This window comes from Lontra canadensis, unplaced genomic scaffold (genome assembly GCF_010015895.1).
Source record: "Lontra canadensis isolate GAN:19392208 unplaced genomic scaffold, GSC_riverotter_1.0 scaffold42, whole genome shotgun sequence".
Classification (NCBI taxonomy): Eukaryota; Metazoa; Chordata; class Mammalia; order Carnivora; family Mustelidae; genus Lontra; species Lontra canadensis.
The window spans coordinates 189305-211644 of NW_022631036.1; the positions used below are offsets into that span (position 1 = coordinate 189305).

The following is a 22340-nucleotide window of genomic DNA, read 5'->3' on the forward strand; positions in this document are numbered from 1 at the left end:
AAAAAAAAAAAAAAAAGACTTGTGTTTTTACCATTTTACATTATTATTGTCTCTAGTATTTCCTCCTTCCCAAACAGAAATTCACATCCTCTCTAATGTTGCTCGAGTCAGCCATTCTGTGCAGTCGCCACTTGCATGGTTCCAAAATCATCTTCTTCTTCATGTGTTCTCTTCAAACTGCCTAAAAATTATTGCACAAATATAACATATAATGGGAACTTAAACTCATTTGTTAGAACATTATAGCTAGTAAAACTTCATTTTCATAAAGCGTTACTATGTATATGCACTATGAGAATTCCATGACGGAATTTTTAGTAAAATATTAATAAATCTTTTGTTACAAATTACTAAACAGCTTTTATCTTCATTATGGGATATATTTCCCCTCTTGAGAATTAACTATGTCTTAGGTATTATAAATAACAATCATTCTTAAAACAGTTTGAAAACAGAATTGTTAAGAGAGAGAATTGTACCCATATGTTTGCTTACCAAGTTTTTTAGCTACCATAAACCTATGACAAAATTTAAGAGATTAATTTTGTATTTGTAAAATTTTATTTTGTAGATATAATTATCTTTTTGCTTTCATAGACACTGCTGAAAATATTTCTCCACTGAAGCTGTGGTTTTATGACCAAGAAGTCTAGAGCTGGGAGAAAAGATGGCATGCAGCAGATAAAGAAGAGATTTTATCTACTCGTTACATCACAGTCTGCTAGTACAGAAATTTCTCACATAGAATCAAAGGTATCACTATATGACCAATAGTTACAACAAAAAAATTTGAGTCTCAATGGAGGAAAACGAGGGAACAACTAAACTGGCAAAAGATCTGCCATATTATCTGCCTAACAATGGCACAGCCTTAAAGTTATGCCCGAAAGGTTGTGCTAAATCACGGTAATAATGTTAATTCAGAGAGTGGATTCTAATATGAAACTAACATTAAACTGTTAGATTAATTTTAAAAAGGGGGGGAATATGGTATCAAGACAATGGAATAAAGCAGAAAATAAGCTAGCCATAAAGCTAAATACAGCTATTATGCTGAATTTCAGATGAAATGCTGTACTTACAATCTAAAAGAGGTATGAGACATAAATAACTAATGCAAAGCAGAAAGTGAGGAGGTAAAAGTAAAATTCTCTAGGAGTTTCAAATAACTAGGGATTGGAGGAAGACTGTTAATCATCATTTCTGTTGAAGGCATAACATGTAAAATAAGTTTTTAAGGGTAGATACACTGAATGCTATGCATTCTTAGAGAAAAGACACAAATGAAACCATTAGTTCAGTTTTCTGGAGTGCCTTTATAAAGAGGAACACTGAGAGATACCAAGATCAGAAACACCTTACATACACTATGATGCTCTGTGTTTTCTTCTGTAGGAATTAAACCAATGAAGGATTCTGTACAGGAAAAATACATCAGAACTATCTTTTATGAAAATAAATCTGGCTACAATGTATAGAATAGACCAAGGAAAAGTATGGATAGGAGGTCAATACGGACCTGAAATAGAATGAGATTCCGTAAAAAAGAAAAGAGACAAGTGTAGCAAGGTCTTAGAAAAGGAAGATAGAAGATTTTGAGACCATGCCTGGATCATTAACTTTGAAAATATTCTTTTTGGGGGAAGGGGAAGGGAGTTCTCTGACATAAGGAAGAAAGGGAGAAGGGATTCAAATACAAGGAGAAAAATGGGTAGTTCACATTAGTCACACAACTTAACCTGAAACACACTTTTATTTATTAAACCACTTTTATTTTTATTAAGATCACCTGAGTGTATTTAGAGGCCCTTCTCCAGATCCCTATTATTTTAATCTTTACAGCAGTTATACTAAAGACTTAAACTCAACCAAGTAGAAGTTTGATCTTCCAGCTAACATATTCTATTAGCCAGCTACAGTGCTGTACACACAGCAGAAGCTCAATATAATATACTCATATTCTTTATAAAATTAATTTGCAGTTATCTTGTGTGAAATTCAATAATCTACCCAAAGTTTTCTAAATAATTTAAACTGTTCAGTATAACTTGTAAAGAGCAAAAGGTGCTTTCTACTTCATATCATCATCATTTCTGTCCAACCTTCTCCAAAATGATAAATATCCTTACCTGTGGGTCCAGAATGAACAGATAATGACCTTTCTATCTGGAGTGGTGACATCATCTGTATTGTTAATTTTGCTAGGTAGATGGCTTCATATTCCTGAAAAAGATTTAGTTAACTTGAATGTACATTTAAATTCTGGGGTACCCAAAAGAGTGATTAATGTGTACATTATTGGTATTAGTTTATACTGAAATATCTGGTGCCATACTGTTGTTAAGAGATGCAAGTTTAGGGGTACTTGGGTGGCTCGTTCCATTAAGCAGTGGACTCTTGGTTTTGCCTCAGGTCATGATCTCAGGTTTGTGGGATAGAGCCCCAAATCAGTACAGTCTGCTTGTCCCTCTCCTTCCCCCTCTGCCACTCTTCCCATTCCTCTCAAAATTTTATAAAGAAAAAATTGAAGTTTAAAATTCCTAGCTCTTAAAAAAATAAAATTCCTATCTCATACTTTCACATGTACTGAAGAAACTATAAATCAAATCAGGTTATCAGCTTGAACTAGGGTATCATATACTAAACTGCTAGTCAGGCAGTATCTGTTCTCTGCCACTGGGGTGTTAGCTATATGATCTCTAATTTCTCTGTTAAAACACACACACTCCATCCAACAACCCAAACAGGCATCTCTTAAAATAATTGTAAAAATAAAATGAAATAAAATTCAGTAAAGATTTTATATAGTTGTAAAATATTTTTAAAATGAGAGTACTATAAAGCATCTAATGGATTTAAATATATATTTGGTGTTCTAATTCTTTAAAATTAATAGTCCTCTACTTCCAAAGATGGAAGAATAAAGGGATTTCTGTCCCTCTCCCCTTTCTGAGAAAAAAAATAGAGAACTCCTTATCTGATGAAAGAAGGAAATATCCATTACCCTGAATATGAGAAGAATGAAAATTAGTGATTACAAATTGGTCAGAATAGTGATTACCTTTACAAAAGGAGAAAAAGTGTTGGTGGTTAGGAAGGGGTAACACAAGGGCTTTTGGGACCCTGGCATATGTTCAATTTCTTGACCTGACTGGTGGTGGTTACATGAATGTTTATTTACATTTCATGAATTTTCTATATGTGTATTATATTTCACAATAAAAAAAATTATCTTTAAATGGAACCAGACCAAGGTAGGCACACAAGATGCCTGACTGCAGAAATTAGGCAAAATGGGTACACTTCAAAGTGCTCCAAAATAAGATGGTGGATCTAAGATAAAACTAACAAGCCCTTGCACAGTATTATAGGAACTACAAGTGGGCAGTGTGGGGATGAGCAAGGGCGTATTAAGGGAAATGTGAATGCCCACACATGCCACTTTTACTAGCCGGGTGTATGTATAGTAAGATGGATGAGAAACTGGGTTGTATGTAGCCAAGTATCTGATCTTAGCTAAAAATAAAAACTAAACCAGTAATTCTCAAACCTGGCCATACCTGAGGATTGCCTGAGGGATTTTTTTTTTTTTAAGATTTCACCTATTTATTTGTCAGAGAGAGAGAGAGCGCAAGCAGGCAGAGGGGAGAGAGAAGCAGGCTCCCCCTGCTGAGCCCAATTAACCTACTGAGCCACCCAGGCGTCCCTCGCCTGAGGAATTTTAAAATACACATATGCGTTCAAGTCCCACCCCTAGTGATTGTCATTTAATTGGCTTAGGTTAGGTTCCCCTGGGCAGTTTTTTTTTTTTTCTTTTAAAGACTTCATTTATTTATTTGAGAGAGAGAGTGTGAGAGAGAGAATGAGCATGAGAAGTGGGAGGGTTAGAGGGAGAAGCAGGCTCGACTGGAGCCCAGAACTCCAGGATCATGACCTGAGCTGAAGACAGTTGCTTAACCAACGGAGCCACCCAGGCGTCCTGTCCCCTGGGCAGTTTTAATGTGCATGCTGTTTATCAATACCAACAAGAAAAATGTGTGACCTAAGAGGCTCTGCTTCTTACTCATTGAGTTAAACCACCAGAGAAAAGTGTTGGTGAGAAAGACTTCCAAAACAAGTAGAAAATTAAAGCTATCTGCCTTCCCCAACCACTGTCCAGGTTGTCTCCCACCATTCTATTGTTGGGCAAATAGCTGTTCTAAAAAGAATACTTCCAGGTCCAAGATGACCAATAATCAAAAAGGAACCATTGTAGGTTTTAGCGTAAAGATGTCACAAGGGGAAAAAAGCAACTTTACAATCAAAAGTCATATTAAGAACAGTGTCAAAACTGCACCAAGAAGCAGATGAAAATGATTAATTCTCCATGAAATAATGAACAGGGCATTTCTTTCTTTTTTTTTTTTTTTAAAGATCTTATTTATTGAGAGTAAGAGAGAGAGAGAAGGAGAGTGAGCATGCAGGAGCAGGGGGGAGGGGTAGTGGGAGAAGCTGACTCCCCGCTGAGCTGGGAGCCCCATGTAGGACTCAATCCTAGGACCCTGGGATCATGACCTGAGCCAAAGGCAGATTATTTAACTGACTGTACCACCCAGGTGCCCAATGAGCATGGCATTTCTGAAATGAGTTGAAAGAAATAAAAAGGACTCATGGAAGAAATGTAACCTAACAATGAAAGAGATGACATACCAACTATCAGCTCAATGGGAGAGAAAAAAAATAAAAGCACAGAAATAATGAATAAATATAACAGAATCAAGAGAATAGACCAACTACCCAATCCTGGAATAATATCAATTTTCCCTTTTCTCCTTGAAAAGGTCCAAACTGCAAGTATGCTATACTTCCTATCATTTTAGAAAACAAACAAAAATCCTCCTTAATAACCCTAGTTTCCTCTCTAGCTGTGGTCACTTCTGTTTCCCCCTTCCAAGTGTAATTCCTAGGATTATCTATTCTTGCTGTTTACATTCCTCTCTTCCCATTTTCTCTTGAACTCTGAGCAATTATTTTATCCTCCCCCTTCCATAAAATGTTTGTCAAGGACACCAATGACCTCATGTTCCTAACCTAATGTCAATTCTCAGCCCTTATCTTCTTTAACCTATTATCAGCTTTTGATATAGTGAATCACTCCCCATTCTTTTTTAAGATTTATATATTTATTTTGAAAGAGAGTGGGGGGAAGGAAGTAGGGGGAGAGAAACTCAAGCAGGCTCCCCACTGAATGCAGAGCCTGACATAGGGCTCGACCTTATGACCCATGAGATCATGATCTGAGCCAAAATCAAAAGCCAGGTGTTTAACCAAATGAGCCACCCAGGTGTCCCCATTCCCTCCTTCTTCAAACACTTTCTTCACTTGACTTCCCAAACAAGCCACCCTGATATTTGTTTTCCTATCTCACTGGCCATTCTTTTCAATCTCGTCTACTAATTTCTCATCTCCCCACCCTCTACATGTTGGAGTGCATTAGGATCTGTTTTGAAAATCTCTACCTGTACTCCCCTAGTGATCTTACCTAGTCTCAGGGCTTTTGACAGCATCTATATGCTGATACTCCTTAGATACATGGTTCTTTTCCATGAACTCTGGACTTACATACCTGCCTACTCTCCAACGCCCTCTCAACCTTAAGATGACCAAAACTGAACTCAATTTTACTCCCTTCAAACCTTTTCATGCAGTTTCTTCTATATCTTCCAGAAAGGCTTAAATCCATCCTAATTTCCTCTCTTCACATCCAATCCATCAGCAAATCCTGTCAGCTATACAGTCAAATAAATCCAAAATGTGATCTTTTCTCACCTCTTCCCCTTCTACCATTTTGGTCCAAACTAACATTTTGACTTGTAGAGATTTGGGGTTAAGGGCAGAAGCAAGTTTCCTGTTAGAAAGCAACTGCAATAATGTAAGTCAAAAGAAAATTAAGGAAACAGGTCATGCAGATATTTGGGGAAAAGCATTCTAGGTGTGGGGAAATATGAGCAAGTGCCATGACATGAGAACATGCAAATATTTTCAATGAATTATGAGAAGGTCAGTGTGACTAGAACATACATAGTAAGCAAATGGGATAGTAGATTAGAACTGAGAGGTAAAGAACTACTTTATGTAGAGATTTATAAGCCATTATAAATAAGGCCTCTGGCTTTTAAGTGGAGGAGGAGTAACTCCTTGTAATAAGATTCTGCCTATGGTGCTGAGTATACTGTGTTGAATACAGGATACTGTAAATTTCCTAAGAAATACAGACTTTAAAACACAAACTGATTTGAATAAATGGAATATATTCTTAGGAAGACTAAAAATGTAAAGGTGTCAATTATTTTGAACTGTGAACATAATAAGAACTTAAAAACTATAGGGCTCTTTCCAGCAAAGTTCACACCTAAAAGTAAATGTTAAGAACTTGCCAGGAAAATTCTAGCAAGAATATTAATGAGGGAATCTTGAGTTATGCCACAAATTATTTATATAACAACACAGCATTTAAAATTGTTTGATACAGTTATAGTATTAAGCAGAGCAATGTAACAGAATATAAAGTCCAGAAACAGACCCAACTATAGATCAGAATTTGGTATATAATAAACACGGCATTTTAAATCAGTTGGCTAAAGATAGATTACTTAATATACAAAAAGCTCTTATAAAACAAAGAGAAATAAGACCAACAATCTGATAGAAGAATGGGCAAACCACAGGAGTCGCCACTTTTATCACCATGATGGCAATGATCAGAAAATCTGGTAAAATGCTTTTGGCTATTTTTTTTTTTTTTAAGATTTTATTTATTTATTTGACAGACAAAGATCACAAGTAGGCAGAGAGAGAGAGAGAGGAGGAAGCAGGCTCCCTGCAGAGCAGAGAGCCCGATGTGGGGCTCAATCCCAGGACCCTGGGATCACGACCTGAGCTGAAGGCAGAGGCCTTAACCCACTGAGCCACCCAGGCGCCCCGCTTTTGGCTATTGATACTGAACAGGAACTATTAGGAAACACGTACCCCTTGTTTCCTGGTGGTTTACTTATTTCAGCCTTTTTTAAAAGATTTTATTTATTTATTTGACAAAGAGAGAGAGAAGCAGGGAGCACTTAGCAGGGAGCCTGATGTGGAGCTTGATCCCAGGACTCTGGGATCATGACCTGAGTCGAAGATAGACACTTAATCAACTGAGCCACCCAGGCACCCCTATTTCAGCCTTTTTAAAGACTGTTTGGTAACATTAAATTTCAAATGCCTCTGACCTGGCAATTCCACATTATACATATAATCATACAGGTACATTTGCAGATATAAACAAAGATGTATACGTCTCCCAATATTATTTATAATCAAAGGCTAGAAATAACCTAAAAGATTTATATATATGGAATCATATGAAGTTGTAATGTATACATATTTGTACATATGCATATGAAAAGATTATGCAGTTAGACTTGTATATATATTGCTGAATTTTTTAACATGTATTTTTTATTACTTTTTCAAATACAAAAATAAATGTAAAAAGACAATGTTTTTACAGTTGAGCCAGAAGGCAGACACTTAACCAACTGGCACCCAGAGGCCCCTGAGACAATCCACGACATAAAGGACATTCTTCAATTTTTGATTTTCCTTCTTGGGAAAAAATAAACTAGTTTAATCAGATATTTCACAGGTTTATCTTACTGTCTTTTGAGTATATCTTCTGCACCACAAAAGTTGATACATGGATGGATGGATGGGGTGTCTAGATGGTTCAGTTGGTTAAGCATCTGCTTTTGGTTCAGGTCATAATCTTGGAGTCCTGGGATTGAGTCCTGAATTAGGCTCCCTGCTCAGCAGGGAGTCTGCTTCTCCCACTACCCCTCCCCACTGCTTGTGCTCTCTCTCACTCTTGCTCTCTCCCAAATAAATAAAAATCTTAAAATCTGAAACAGTAAATATAAAACATATAAAATAGCATATGATTATATGTGTGTAATCAAAAAAGAAAAAATTGAAGAAATTTCTATCATTTATTTTTTCATTTTTAATTAATATATAATGTATTACTGGTTTAAGAGGTAGAGGTTAGTGATTCATCAATCTTCTATAAAATACCCAGTGCTCATTACATCACATGCCCTCCTTAATGTCCACCACCCATTTACCCCATTGCCTCCACCCCAACCCCTGCAAACCTCAATTTGTTTCCTACGATTAAGAGTCTCTTATGGTTTGTCTCCCTCTGATTTCATCTTGTTTTATTTTTCCCCCTTCTTCCCCTATGATCCTGTTTTGTTTCTTAAATTCCACATATCCCTGAGATCAAGATAATTGTCTTTCTCTGATGACTTACTTCACTTAGCATACCATCTAGTTCCAACCACATTGTTGTAAATGGCAAGATTTCAATTTTGATGGCTGCATAATATTCCATTTGTGTGTGTGTGTGTGTGTGTGTGTGTGTGTGTGTGTACATGTATACACATCTTCTTTATCCATTCATCTGTTGATGTGCATCTGGGCTCTTTCCATAGTCTACTGTGCACACTGCTGCTATAAACACTGGGGTACAGGCGCCCCTTTGGATCCCTATATTTGTATCTTTAGGGTAAATACCCAGTAGTGCAATTGCTGGATCAACTTTTGAGGAACCTCCAGACTGTTTTCCAGAGAGGTTTCACCAGCTTACATTCCCACCAACAGTGTAGGAGGGTTCCCCTTTCTCCATATCCTCACCAACATCTGTCATTTCCTGACTCGGTGATTTTAGCCATTCTGACTGGTGTGTGGTAATATCTCATTGTAGTTTTGGTTTGTACTTCCCTGCTGCTGAGTGATATTCAGCATTTTTTCATGTCTGTTGGCCATTTGGATGTCTTCTTTGGAGAAATGTCTGTTCATGTCTTCTGCCCATTTCTTAATTGGATTATTTGTTCTTTGGGTTATTATTTGAGTCTGAGTTCTTTAAAAATATATATATTATTTATTTATTTGACAGAGAGAGACACAGAGAGAGAAGGACACAAGCATGGGGGAGTGGGAGAGGGAGAAGCAGGCTTCCCACTGAGAAGGGAGCCTGATGTGGGCCTCAATCCCAGGACCCTGGGGATCACAACCCTAGCTGAAGGCAGATGCTCAACGGCCGAGCTTAACAGCTGAGCCACCCAGGTGCCCAAGTTTGATAAGTTCTTTACACATTTTGGATACTAGCCCTTTATCTGATATGTTATTTGCAAATATCTTCTCCCATTCTGTCAGCTGTCTTTGGTTTTGTCAATTGTTTCCTTTGCCGTGCAAAAGCTTTTCATCTTCAAGTCCCAATAGTTCATTTTTGCTTTTGTTTCCCTTGCCTTTGGAGAGTGTCTAGTAATAAGTTGCTGTGGCCAAGGTCAGAGGTTGCTCTCTGTGTTCTCCTCTAGGACTCTTGATGAATTCCTGTCTCACATTGAGGTCTTTCATCCATTTTGAGTCTATTTTTGTGTGTGGTGTAAGAAATGGTCCAGTTTCATTCTTCAGCATATGGCTGTCCAATTTTCCCAACACCATTTTGTTGAACAGACTTTTTTTCCATTGGATATTCTTTCCTGCTTTGTTGAAGATTAGTTGACCACGGACCTGAGGGGCTATTTCTGGATTCTCTATACTGTTCCACTGATCTAGGTGTCTGTTTTTGTTCCAGTACCATACTGTCTTGATGACTACAGCTTTGTAACAGAGGTTGAATTGTGGATGGAATTGTGATGTCACAACATTTGGTTTTCTTTTTCAACATTCTTTTGGCTATTTGGGGTCTTTTCTGGTTCCAAAGAAATTTCAGGATTATATGTTCTAGATCTGTGAAAAAAGTTGATGGTATTTTGATAGGGATTGCACTGAATGTGCAGATTGCTCTAGGTAGCATAGACATTTTAACAGTATTTGTTCTTCCAATCCATGAGCATGGAACATTTTTCCATTTCTTTGTGTCTTCCTCAAGTTTTTTCATGAGTATTCTACAGTTTTGAGTATAGATTCTTTTGCATCTTAGGTTAGATTTATTCCTAGGTATCTCATAGTTTTGGGTGCAATTGCAAGCAGGACTGGACTCAATCCTTAATTTCTTTTTTCTGTCTCATTGTTAGTGTATAGAAATGTAGCTGATTTCAGTGCACTGATTTTATATCCTGCCATGTTGGTGAATTACTATATGAGTTCTAGCAACTTTGCGGTGGAGTTTTTTGGGTTCCTTCCAACCTCTGGCCCCAGAGCCAAAAGCTCGGGGCCCCACTCAATGAGCCCTCAGAGAAAAGCATAAATCATTCCTGTCTCCCTGGTCTCCATCTGTATTCTGTGTTCACCCAGCATGTGACTGAGTGTTTCTATCTCAGACCATGACCTGTTTCCAGCATCCAAACCCTGCAGACTTCTGTGGTGGGCTATCGTGCCTCTGCTCCCAGGAGAGGAAGGGATGTCTTGCCGGTTCTGCAGCTTGCTGGGCCCCTGCTCAAAAAGCACTCACCTAACTGAGCCATGGTTTGTGGCTCACTCTCCCTGACTCTGCCCACCCTGAGGTTTACTTTCCCACATATCCTCTCAGATTCACTTCTCCACACCTCCTACCTTGCAGAAAGTGGTCGCTTTTCTATTTATAGAGTTGTAGCTTTTCTTTTCTTAGATCTCCTGTTGAGTTTGCAGGTGTTCAGAATGATTTGATAGCTATTTAGCTAAATGAAACTAGGGTCTCCTACTCTTCCGCCATCCTGGACTCCTCTAACATCAAATTATTTTATCTTACATTTAACAATGTGCCTTTAACCCCTTTTTCACAGTAATGGCAGCTTTTAAGAAAATACTTAAAAACAAAAAAGAAAATACCTTTAACTAGAAATGTAAACTTGAATAAAAAAATCCTATTAGGAGGTGCTTTAGTTGGCTCAGTTGGAGGATCATGCAAGACTCTTGATCTCAGGATTATGAATTTGAGCCCCATGTCGGGTATAGAGATTACTTAAAATAAGCAAACTTAAAAAATAATAGTAATAATGAAATAAATAAAATTAGATTATGGAAATTTTTAAGTATTTAAGGTAAATTCTATGGGTGCCTGGGTGGCTTACTCAGTTAAGCATCTGCCCTCAGCTCAGGTCATGATTTCAGGGTTCTGGGATCAAGCCTGTGATCAGGATGGGGTGAGCAGGGAGCCTGCTTCTCTCCCTCTCCCCATCCCCCACTCATGCTTTTTCTTGCTATCTCTCTCTCTCAAATAAATAAAATCTTTTAAAAAAATAAATAAATTTTTAAAAATTAAATTCTATTAATTAATTTAATTTTAATTAATTTTAATTAAGTTCTATTAATTAAATTAATTTAATTTTAAATTAATTCTAATTAAATTATGTAGACAAAAGATTTTAATTATCCTCCTTTCTGACTACTTTAAAGAGGAGGAACAAAGAAGTTACCTGAAGTTGATGGACAAATCCAGCATTAGGATTAATGCAAAATCTTCTTTCTTGAACATAAGCAAATGCATCTCTGAAAACAAAAAAAGAAAAGTAAGGTGACGGTATTATTTCATGAATTAATCTCAATTTTTTTAGTATTTACCTAAAATAGGAACTTATCCAAAAATTTACCTAAATAGGAAATCATAATCATAAAACTTGTGCTACAGAGAGGTAACAAGCTGTAGTGGAAAAATCAACAGGATGGGCAGATGAAAGATCACCATCCCTCTATTTAACAGCTTGTGTTCTAAGGGAACTGCTCAACTTTCTAAGCTTTATTTTTCTTGTCCATAAACTGGGGTTTATAATAATTCCTATTTTGGAGGGCTATTATGAAGATGGGTGATTTTAAGTATAAAACACCTTGTATAGCATCTATTGCATAGTACGTGCTCAAAATTTTATCATTGTTTAAGCAAGAAGTGTATCTACTTTCTTGTGTTGTTGTGAGGCTTAAATGAGATAAAGAGCCTGGAATATAGCAAAGCACATAGCAAAGAATAAAAGAATAAAGAATAAAGCCTAGCACATAGCAAAGACCCAATATATGGAAGCTATTTTCACTATTATTACTGTCGAGACACCAAATAATAAAGAGAATATATAAAACAGTCTACCAAGCATTAAATAAGCAAAGCATTTGTATTCAAATAATACTAACAACTGATATTTTAAAGCAAAATTTCCATCAAAATTTAAACTTAAAGGATACCAAACAAACTAAAAAAGCATCTGAAGGTCTAGTCTGTGTCAAGAATATGGATCCAATGCTGAATGCAGCTCAAATGAAGAGAGTTAACAGGGAACATGGTATAATGATGGACAGGTTGACACAGGCATATCATGCAAAGTTTCATGGCCTTGATAAGAATTATTAAGGATCAGGAACTTTTAAGAGCTTTTTGGGGTAAGGTAATTATTTAATCAGATTTATCTTTTGAAAAGATCATTCTAAAAGTAGTGTGGGGAAAAAAAACAGACTGGAAAAGGAAAGAGTACCTGAAACCACTAACCACTGTTAGAGTCCAACAGAGACATGACTGGAGGTGGGATTAAATGATGATGAAGAGAAAGAGAGAGATTCAAGGTATATTTGAAGACATAAAGGAGACAGGATTTGGTAATGGGTAAGTTTGGGAGAAGAGCGTGAAAGACAAGGAGCTGTCAATGATTACAAGACTTCTAACTTGTACAAGATACACTAAAAAAGGAAACACTGTACATTGGCCAGGTTTTTGTTTTGGGGCTCTTTTTTATCTAGGCAGTATGCTTGGAAAAGCTGACTCTGGTTAAGAAAGACTACAATGAATTGTGAATAGAAGCTGAAACAATTTCTAGGTAATTTTTGATCCAACTACTGTTAAAGGAAAATATAATAAATTAGCCTTTTAAGCAAGGGAAGCAATAACATCTATGTCTTAAGAGTTTTTAAACTTGGGTTAAACAATTCTCTAGCAGTAAATAATTAGTTTTCCATAATTATTCCCAACTATAACTCCCTTGGCTTCTTAATAACATTTAGCACTACCTCTGTAAAACCACAAAATATTAGCCTAAGTAGATCTGTTCAAGGTAGATGAGCTATAAAGGTTAAGAGACTAATCATGGAATATAAGAGCCTGCCTAATCAACATGAATAGATGACAAAATCAGGATATCAACTTCAAACTCCCAAACTGTTTCCATTAAGCTTCATTTTACTGAGAATTTAAACTGTGGCTAGGTTTCAGAGTACTTTCTTACCTGTACTTCATTCCAAATGTTTCCATAATGTATGCAATAACAAAGGCAGCACTGAAGAGGGGGAAAAAATTTTAGAAAAAAAAATAGAAAACACAGCTCATTAATTAAATGCTAAAGAAAGAAAGATAATCTCTAACTTCATACCTCCTGGAGATCCCTGCATTTCCATGGACAAGAACTTTTCCTGAAAAACAAGAAATAGTTATTCTGACAAAAAAAAAAAACATCTAATTCAGCAACTAAAATATATTGAAACCATATACTATACCATAGTAAAATAAATCTTCTCTTAAACATTTTATTTTTTACACATACCACACCTGGATATTTATTAGACTTTAAAGCTGACTTAAAAATAAGTTATATAGGGAAATTTAAGAAAGCCTATCCAAATGAAACAAGAAGTTGGGAAAATATAAATTTGGGAATAGTCTATTATATGCAATTGCAACTTTCATATCCTGCATTTAGGACAAATGTTATCTAAAACATTAACTGTAACACATAATCCCCTAAAAATAAATACTGAGTAAGAAAATATTTACCTCCAGTCTGTAAGCTTCCATCAATAAATTCTTTAGTCTGAAGGCAAAAGACAGTGTGTTTTAATAAAACATGTGGACTAATACAAGCATAAATCAGATACACAATATACAGATGGTAAAACAAAATATACTGAAAACGTTTCTTGGTGTGTGTGTGTGTGTGTGTGTGTGTGTGTGTGTGTGTGTATTTTTTTTTTTTTAAGATTTTATTTATTTATTTGGCAGACAGAGATCACAAGCAGGCAGAGAGGTAGGCTTGAAAGTAAGTATTTCAAGGGTACCGAAAGTATAAGTGTCTGAGCAGGTAAAAAATGTGAAGCTTAATGAAGATAAACCCAAAGAAACCAAGTCTGAAGAGACTCTGGATGAGGGTCCACCAAAATATATAAAATCTGTTCTTAAAAAAGGAGATAAAACCCACTTTAAAATGGGTTTAAAAAAGAGATCTAACTCCTTTAAAAAGGAGATAAAACCCTTTCCCAAAAAGGGAGATGTTGTTCACTGCTGGCATAAGGGAACACTACAGGATGGGACTGTTTTTGATACTAATCTTCAAACAAGTTAAAGAAAAAGAAAAATGCCAAGACTTTAAAAGTGTTAAGGTTAGAATAGGCAAAGTTATCAGACGATAGGATGAAGCACTCTTATCTATGAGTAAAGGAGAAAAGTCTCGACTAGAGATTGAGCCAGAATGGGCTTATGGAAAAAAGGACAGCCTGATGCCAAAATTCCACCAAATGCAAAACTAATTTTTGAAGCAGAATTAGTAGATATTGACTGAAATAGCAATGCTTCAGATATGAAGACATCAGCAACAATAAAACACAGCCTTGAAGAAACTTAGGTAACTAATTAGAGCTGGTTACGATTATAAGGGAAGAGTCAAATGGAAAACCCAAGAACTCAGATATTGTTTACCCAATCCCCAACTTTTAATGTAGATAATCCATTATAATTCCCTAAAGTTTGAAATATTTTACTACAGCTATGTAAAATATGTTAAGGAGAAATGGCTTTCCTTTTACCTCATGTTATAAACTAAAAGGCTCAGTAAAAACATTCAGTGTCTTGCATTAAAACAAATAATAATAGGGACGCCTGGGTGGCTCAGTTGGTTAAGCGGCTGCCTTCGGCTCAGGTCATGATCATCCTGGGATCGAGTCCCGCATCGGGCTCCTTGCTCGGCGGGGAAGCCTGCTTCTCCCTCTGCCTCTGCCTGCCATTCTGTCTGCCTGTGCTCGTTCTCTCTCCCTCTCTCTTTCTGACAAATAAATAAAATTAAAAAAAATAATAATAATAATAATAGGGGCGCCTGGGTGGCTCAGCAGGTTAAAGCTTCTGCCTTTGGCCAGGTCATGATCCCAGGCTCCTGGGATGGAGCCCCGCATCGGACTCTCTGCTCAGCAGGGAGCCTGCTGCCTCCTCTCTCTTTGCCTCCTTTTCTGCCTACTTGTCATCCCTCTCTCTGTCAAATAAATAAAATCTTTAATAAATAAATAAATAAATAAATATTCTTTAATATATAATCCCACAATTTTCAGTCATAACAAAGTAAAAGTAGCATAAGAAGGAATTCGTTTCATTATTTAGTTTTAGAACCATAATTAAGTCAAATCATAAAATTTAAGTGATATTAAAGCATTTGATACTACTTACCATGGGAAAATAACGTATTATATTTTCAACTGGATTATCTGCAATATCCAGGACTAAATACCTGAAAATAGAATATTTTGTGATAAGCACACCTGCACATAAAACTCTGTATAAAAAACTTCAAAATTTCTCGACAACTATGAAAATAATGGAAAACAACTTTCAAAGTATCATATTCCCAAGAACTGGGTCACAGATTTTATATTGTTTAAATACACAGCATTTAAAGCCTTAAATAATAAATTAATATTTCTGATATTTTTGTATAAAAAAAATCTATCTCATTAAAACTGAAAAAAATCACATGAACGAAGAATACTTTCCTCTAAATCATAATGGACCTAGAATATGGAGAAAAAGTATCTGTATTCTTTATTGTTATTCTCTTTCTACTAACTTCCCCATGGACTAGAAGATTCTTCTTTGAGTGGCCCTCTGACCCCTCCTCACAATGCTACAGAGGACATTTCAGAGGAAGCCCAAAGTCTGAAAGAGAAGAAGGTAATCAAAATAGAAGTTTAATGGAGCAATGAGTCAAACATTCATTGCCTGAACTAACCTTCAGTAGAGGAAAATCAACCAAGAGACCACCTGTCCTATACAATTTTACACTCTGGAAAACACAGATAAGACATTATTAATATGCCAGGCTTATTTTATTTTGTGAAAACCTTCCCTTTCTAACCGATCCTAGACCACCTATTAATACAACTATAGTAATTACGTCACAAATTTTTTTAAAAGTCAATATTGCCTTAAAAATACAGTTCTTTAGTGATCACTTAAAGTAGTAAAGTGATCATTTAGGTGGTAACAACTTCAATGAATTCAGAGTTTATCACAGAGAAGCTGAATCAGTATCCAAGGATAATCCAATGTAAAAACCAAAAGGAATCAGACAATGACTGTATCCAAAAGTGATTGTGTAGACTGAACTATTACATAAAACACTGCTTCAGGGGAAAAAAAAAAAAGGTAATTCAGAGTTAATCTAAAATATTATACTGCATGTCATTTTGAATGTTAAAAACTATTAGCAGTCAGGGTGCCTGAGTGGCTCAGTTGGTTTAGCACATGACTCTTGATCTTAGCTCAGATCTTGATCTCAGGTTGAGTTCGAGCCCTGAATTGGGCTCCATGCTGGGTGTGGAGTGTACTTTTAAAAACAAAACAAAACAAAAAGGAACCCCCACCCCCAAAAAACAAAAACTATTAGCATAGGGGCACCTGGTTGGCTCAATCCACAGAGCCGCAGCTCTTGATCTCAGGGTTCTGAGTCTGAGCCCCACACTGGGTATAGAGATTACTTAAAAATAAAATCTTTAAAAAACAAAACCAAAACTAAATCTATTAGCAGAACTATCAATCTATAAGCCAATATTCCAAATCTAAGGAGAAAGGATTATTCCATTAGGATAAAGAAGCTGTACCCAGGACAGTTTGGTACAAAAAACAAAATCTCTAGACAAATTAGAAATGTATATTTGGAGTATATTTTTTATGCTTGGCCAGTAAAATAGAATAAATCCTATTGAAGCACAAATTTTTAAAGGACTTTTTTTAAGTTTTCTAAATATATGTGCATGTATTGTGCAGTGGTTTAAGAAATGACCTCAGACACTTTGCAATTATAGATTGAATTGTATAATTCAATTGTATAATAAAACTGGACATGCTCCTTGAAAAAAAAAATTAGAAATGTATAATATGGCATTTTAAAATATCGTGGCATTTTCTTTAATATAGGGAAGTCTATTTGTGTGTAGACATAATACACATACATATAATAAAGATTTAGAAGGAATATGCCAAAATGTTAACTAAAGTGTTTCCTCTGGGTTGTGGTATTATGGATGATTTTATATTCTTCTTGGCATTATTCTGTATTTTCCAAAGTATCTATAAAGAACAAGGATTTTTTTTCCAAGATTTTATTTATTTGAGAAAGAGAGAGAGAAAGAGAGAAGCAGCAGTGGGGAAAGGAAGAGGGAGAGGGAGAAGCAGACTCCCTGCTGAGCAGAGAACCCAATGCGGGGCTTGATCATGGGACCCTGGAATCATGACATGAACCCAAGACAGATGCTTAACTGACTGAGCCAGGCACCCCAAGACCAATGATTTCTTTTCTAATTAGAAAAACATTCAATCTGGGATGCCTGGGTGGCTCAGTCGGTTACACGGCTGCCTTCAGCTCAGGTTATGATCCCAGCGTCCTGGGATTGAGTCCCACATCGGGCTCCTTGCTTAGCGGGGAGCCTGCTTCTCCCTCTGCCTCTGCCTGCCACTCTGCCTGCCTGTACTCTCTCTATCTCTCTGACAAATAAATAAATAAAATCTTAAAAAAAAAAAAAAAAGAAAAACATTCAATCTATTTCATTTTAGAATACAGACATTCCTTTTTTTTTTTTTTAAACATTTTAAAATTTTATTTATTTGACAGAGAGAGATCACAAGTAGGCAGAGAGGCAGGCAGACAGAGAGGAGGAAGCAGGCTCTTCACGGAGCAGAGAGCCCGATGCGGGGCTCGATCCCAGGACTCTGGGACCATGACCCGAGCCGAAGGCAGAGGCTCTAACCCACTGAGCCAACCAGGCGCCCCAAGACACTCCTTTTTTAAAACAAGTTTTTATTAACTGAAAAATATGTACACATGGTAAAAAATTCAAACAGTATAAAAATACCTGCAATAAAAAAATAGGTCCCACTAGCATTCCAGACCCTGAATTTCCCATTTCAGAAGCAACCACAGTCAGATTTCTGGTCTTTTAGCCTAGAAAACTTTCTATGCATGTACAAGAATATATGCCTAATATACTGTATATATTTTTAAACACAAATGAGAGTATACACTTGGCTATTTACCTTGCTTTTATAATTTAATAAATCTTAGTGATTATTCCAAATCAACCCACTTAGAAATATTTCATTCTTTTTCATGGTTACAGTATTCTATTATACATTTACACAATATACTTTAGAGTGTCTTATACTGATGGACACTCAGGCTGCTTTCATTTTTACAAACAATAAGGCAGTGCATTAAAATAGTTTTAACTACATGCATTTATATACATACAGAATATCTCTAGAATTATATGTAAGGGTTAATAGTAGCTGCCTCCCAGGAGAGAAGCTAGATGGCTGGGTTTAGAAGAAGAAAGAGACTTACTTTATTTATATAGTTTTTCTTTTATTCTTTTCTTGTACCATGTGTAATACATATTCTTTATTTTTAAAATAAAGTTAAAATAACATTAAAAACCATTAAATGCTCAACCACACTCATTATAAGGCAAATTAGAACTATGCAAGACATCATTTTTACTCTAGGAAATTGGGAAAAATTAAAAACGTTTTATAATTCTGTCTTGGAGAGATAAGAAGAAAGAGTCTCATTCACTTCAGAGTAGGAATATAAAATAATACAACTCAATAGAGGGCGATCTGCAACATCCATTAAAATTTTAAATGCTCACGTTCTTTGATCCAACAATTCCACTTGTACAAATTTATCTGACTGATATATTCACACACGGATTAAACAATATATATAGGAACAGCAACTATATTAGCAAAAGATGAAACAATCTAAAAGTCCAATAGGTGACAGGTTGAATAAATTTTAGTATAGCCATACAATGGATTACTATACAAGTTTAAAAAACCAATGCACCTAAGTAATGATATGAAACAATCTTTAAAATATATTAACAATTTTAAAGCCACTGTAAAAAATAAAAGTTTATCTATAGGAATATGCTTATATATATAACATAACCCAAAGAGGATACTCAAAAAGAATAGATGCCTCTAGAGAGGGGAACTGAGCGTCTAAGGCACAGAAATAGGGAAAGTCTTCAGTTATACTGTATATGCTTTTGAATCTTTAAAATTTTGCATTATATGCATTACTAATTTGCAATTTAAAGGAAACTTATTTGTTAGATAATATACTATATGACCATCCTTATAAAACAGATATTAAGGGCAAACTTCTTGGGTCTCTCCCTCTTCAGGAGTTTTGTACTATCACTTTACTTATCACATAAACTTTGCTTTGCACCCCACTGCAAAACAAAAACAAAAACCACAAACACCCACACACAAAAACAGATTATGTACAGAAGTCTGCTATAATAAAATCAATCAAAATAAAAACTACATTACGTTTGCTGCCCATAACATTTTAATTAATCACAGCAATAATTCTTACCTAAATAATTGTTGAAAGTTTGGTTTAACAAAGTTTGCTTCAATATTTTGTCTTATGCATATTATATGGGTTATTCCATATTTCTGTAGTATAGGTAGCTATAAAAAATGAGACAGGGAGAGAAATAGTTTAAAATACAAAACATCATCTTATTGTAACACAGATGTTTGAAAATATATAAGGACTGAACATTAGAATTAGTATAACCATATCTGAACTTTAAGTACAGGTAATTAAAGCTAATTTTATAATAATATCCCTGAAATGATCAGCAAGGTATTTCAGTGATTCAAGATTAATATATACTACATAACCTCAAAAGGCTAATAGGATTATTTAATGTAATTTTAGAGCTTGCTGAGACCTTAAAGATAATTTATTTCGGAAACAATACTAGATAGTGGTTTAAAGGCATGAGCTTTGGAGTCATGAGAGTCCAAGCTCTATATTCCAGCTCTGCTAATGATGTGAGCTCTGTGGCTCAGTTTTACCATGTGAAAACGGGGAAAATACTAACCTCTTCATTGAGTGGTGTGACAAATTATGTATGTCAGGTGTATGGCGCAATGCCTGGAGCACGTGGCAAGTGTTCAGTAAGTGGCAGTTACTGTATGTAAATTGACAATCTTTATTTTTTAGAAGGGACTACTATAAGGCATAAGCAATTATTGAACATCACTGACACAGTTAAAAGCTATTAGTACCATGGCCCAAATCTCTACACTACACCATGCCTCTCCCAATATACTTTTTCTACTACAAGCCAGAATTAATTTATACAGTTCACAGACTAATAACATTTCAGTTTAAAAATTCTTCTTTTAAGTTAAAACTGGAAACTCCAAATGATATTATACTCTGTGAGGCTTTTTTGGCTCTACATTTAAAGCAATTTAATATGACAATCTTAGATAGATCAAGTTTTTATTTGCAAGTGATTACAGGTTTCAGTGAATATAATATGCTTGATAATGTACACAGCATGTTATATACATATACAACATATGACATATATATATAACATGACATACTAATTTAATAGCTAGAATGTAAATTGCATGAGAACAAGGACTTTGTTCACTGATTCATATACATATGTGTAACAGTACCTTGAATATATTAACTGTTCAATAATTATCTGTTCAATAAATCAAAGAACAAAATCATCCTGTCAAGAGGAATCAGAATTCATAATCTTGGGTTTTCTAGGATACTTTCAGCTTATACTCCTATATATTTAATTCCCACTTTCTGCATTAAATAGTCCATAACAATAATACTAATAATTTGTAAGAGAAATCAAAGAGTAATTTATATTTGTTATGGACTGAATATTTGTGCTTCTCTAAAATTTGTATGTTGAAGCCCTAACCCCCAAGGTGATGGAGGTAGTAGGAGATGGGGCCTTTAGGAGTTAATTAGACAGATTTAGATGAAGTCGTGAAGGCGAAGCCCCATGATGGAATTAGTGCCCTGATAAAAGGAAGAAATATCAGAGCTTCATCCTTCTGCCATGGGAAGATGCAACAGGAACACAGCCATCTCTAAGCCAGGAAGAGGGACCTCACCAAAATCTAACCAAGCTGCACCCTGATCTCAGATTTCCCAGCCTGTACAACTGTGAGAAATAAAGCTGTTGAAACCACTGGTCTATGGTGTTTTATTATAGCAGCCTGAGCTAAAAATGTGAATTTCAAGTTTTAAATGTTAATTTTTGCAGCAACTTTTCCTATGTCTGGCAGAGATTAGATAGAGTTTAATTATCTTATTTCCTGAGAGCATCCTGAGTTAGAAGAAGGGAGGTAAGCATTTGGTAGGATTAATATTTAATCAACGTCCCATATTCACATTTATTAAACCTCCAAAATGTATTTAACATCTATTCTTGTTTATACTTGATCTGTGATACATAAAGTTTTCATATCTACTTTATTAGTGTGAGAAACCACAGAAGATATATGTAACTATGGATAAAAACCTGCTTTAACAAGCTTTAAAGGCATATTAGACTGAGTAAAAAAACAAACCTTAACAAAATAGGACTCAAAAGGAATAGCACACAATACCTTTAACTTTTAATGGGCTTTCATTTACATAAACCAAATTATGACCTAATCTCATACCTACAAACTACAGAAAAACTGCACACAAAGTAACAGTTCAAATGCATTTGAATGCAATAAAAGGTAGACTTAACTAAATGAGTATTAGAAAACGAGTTTATTCCCTAAGGTTTATCTTTATTATTATTTGTTATTGTTATATAAATTTTAGATGATGGTATGAAAAGGAATATGAGCTGTACTATGGTAATTCAGAGTGGGAAATAATCAAATTTTGCCATAGAAACTTCTCCTCAGTCTAATTATTAGACCTTAGTAAAATTGAGGGGGAAGAGTTTTGTTTCTTTTTTTAAAGATTTTATTTATTTATCTGACAAAGAGAGATCACAAGTAGGCAGAGAGGCAGGCGAGGCGGGGCGGGGGGGGGGGGGGGAAGCAGGCTCCCTGCTGAGCAGAGAGCCCAATGCCAGGCTCTATCCCAGGACCCTGAGATCATGACCTGAGTCGAAGGCAGAGGCTTAACTCACTGAGCCACCCAGGTACCCCAAGGGGGAAGAGGTTTTGAGGAGATCTGTAAACAAATACTTGTAGTTTAATGTGACAAATACTATAATAGGTATATTTCTAAAATGCTATAGGAATACAAAAAGCAAATAAT

The 22340-nt window shown here is 35.6% G+C and overlaps 1 protein-coding gene and 1 pseudogene across 3 annotated transcripts in view; one reads left to right on the top strand and one right to left on the bottom strand.

The window, feature by feature from the left end:
* STYX (serine/threonine/tyrosine interacting protein) overlaps positions 1-22340 on the bottom strand; it is a 41025-nt gene continuing 18685 nt past the window's right edge. For 2 of the 3 annotated variants that reach the window (XM_032871091.1, XM_032871089.1), the window contains 8 exons: positions 19620-19717; positions 15407-15467; positions 13751-13787; positions 13350-13389; positions 13206-13256; positions 11418-11490; positions 2130-2223; positions 1-181 (listed from right to left, as the gene is read on the bottom strand). In XM_032871091.1, the coding sequence (XP_032726982.1) occupies positions 108-181; positions 2130-2223; positions 11418-11490; positions 13206-13256; positions 13350-13389; positions 13751-13787; positions 15407-15467; positions 19620-19717 (528 nt within the window). In that variant the 3' untranslated portion in view covers positions 1-107. The remainder of the gene's footprint in view (positions 182-2129; positions 2224-11417; positions 11491-13205; positions 13257-13349; positions 13390-13750; positions 13788-15406; positions 15468-19619; positions 19718-22340) is intronic. The other variant, XM_032871090.1, reaches the window with a different exon arrangement.
* On the top strand, positions 14006-14546 carry LOC116875687 (annotated as a pseudogene).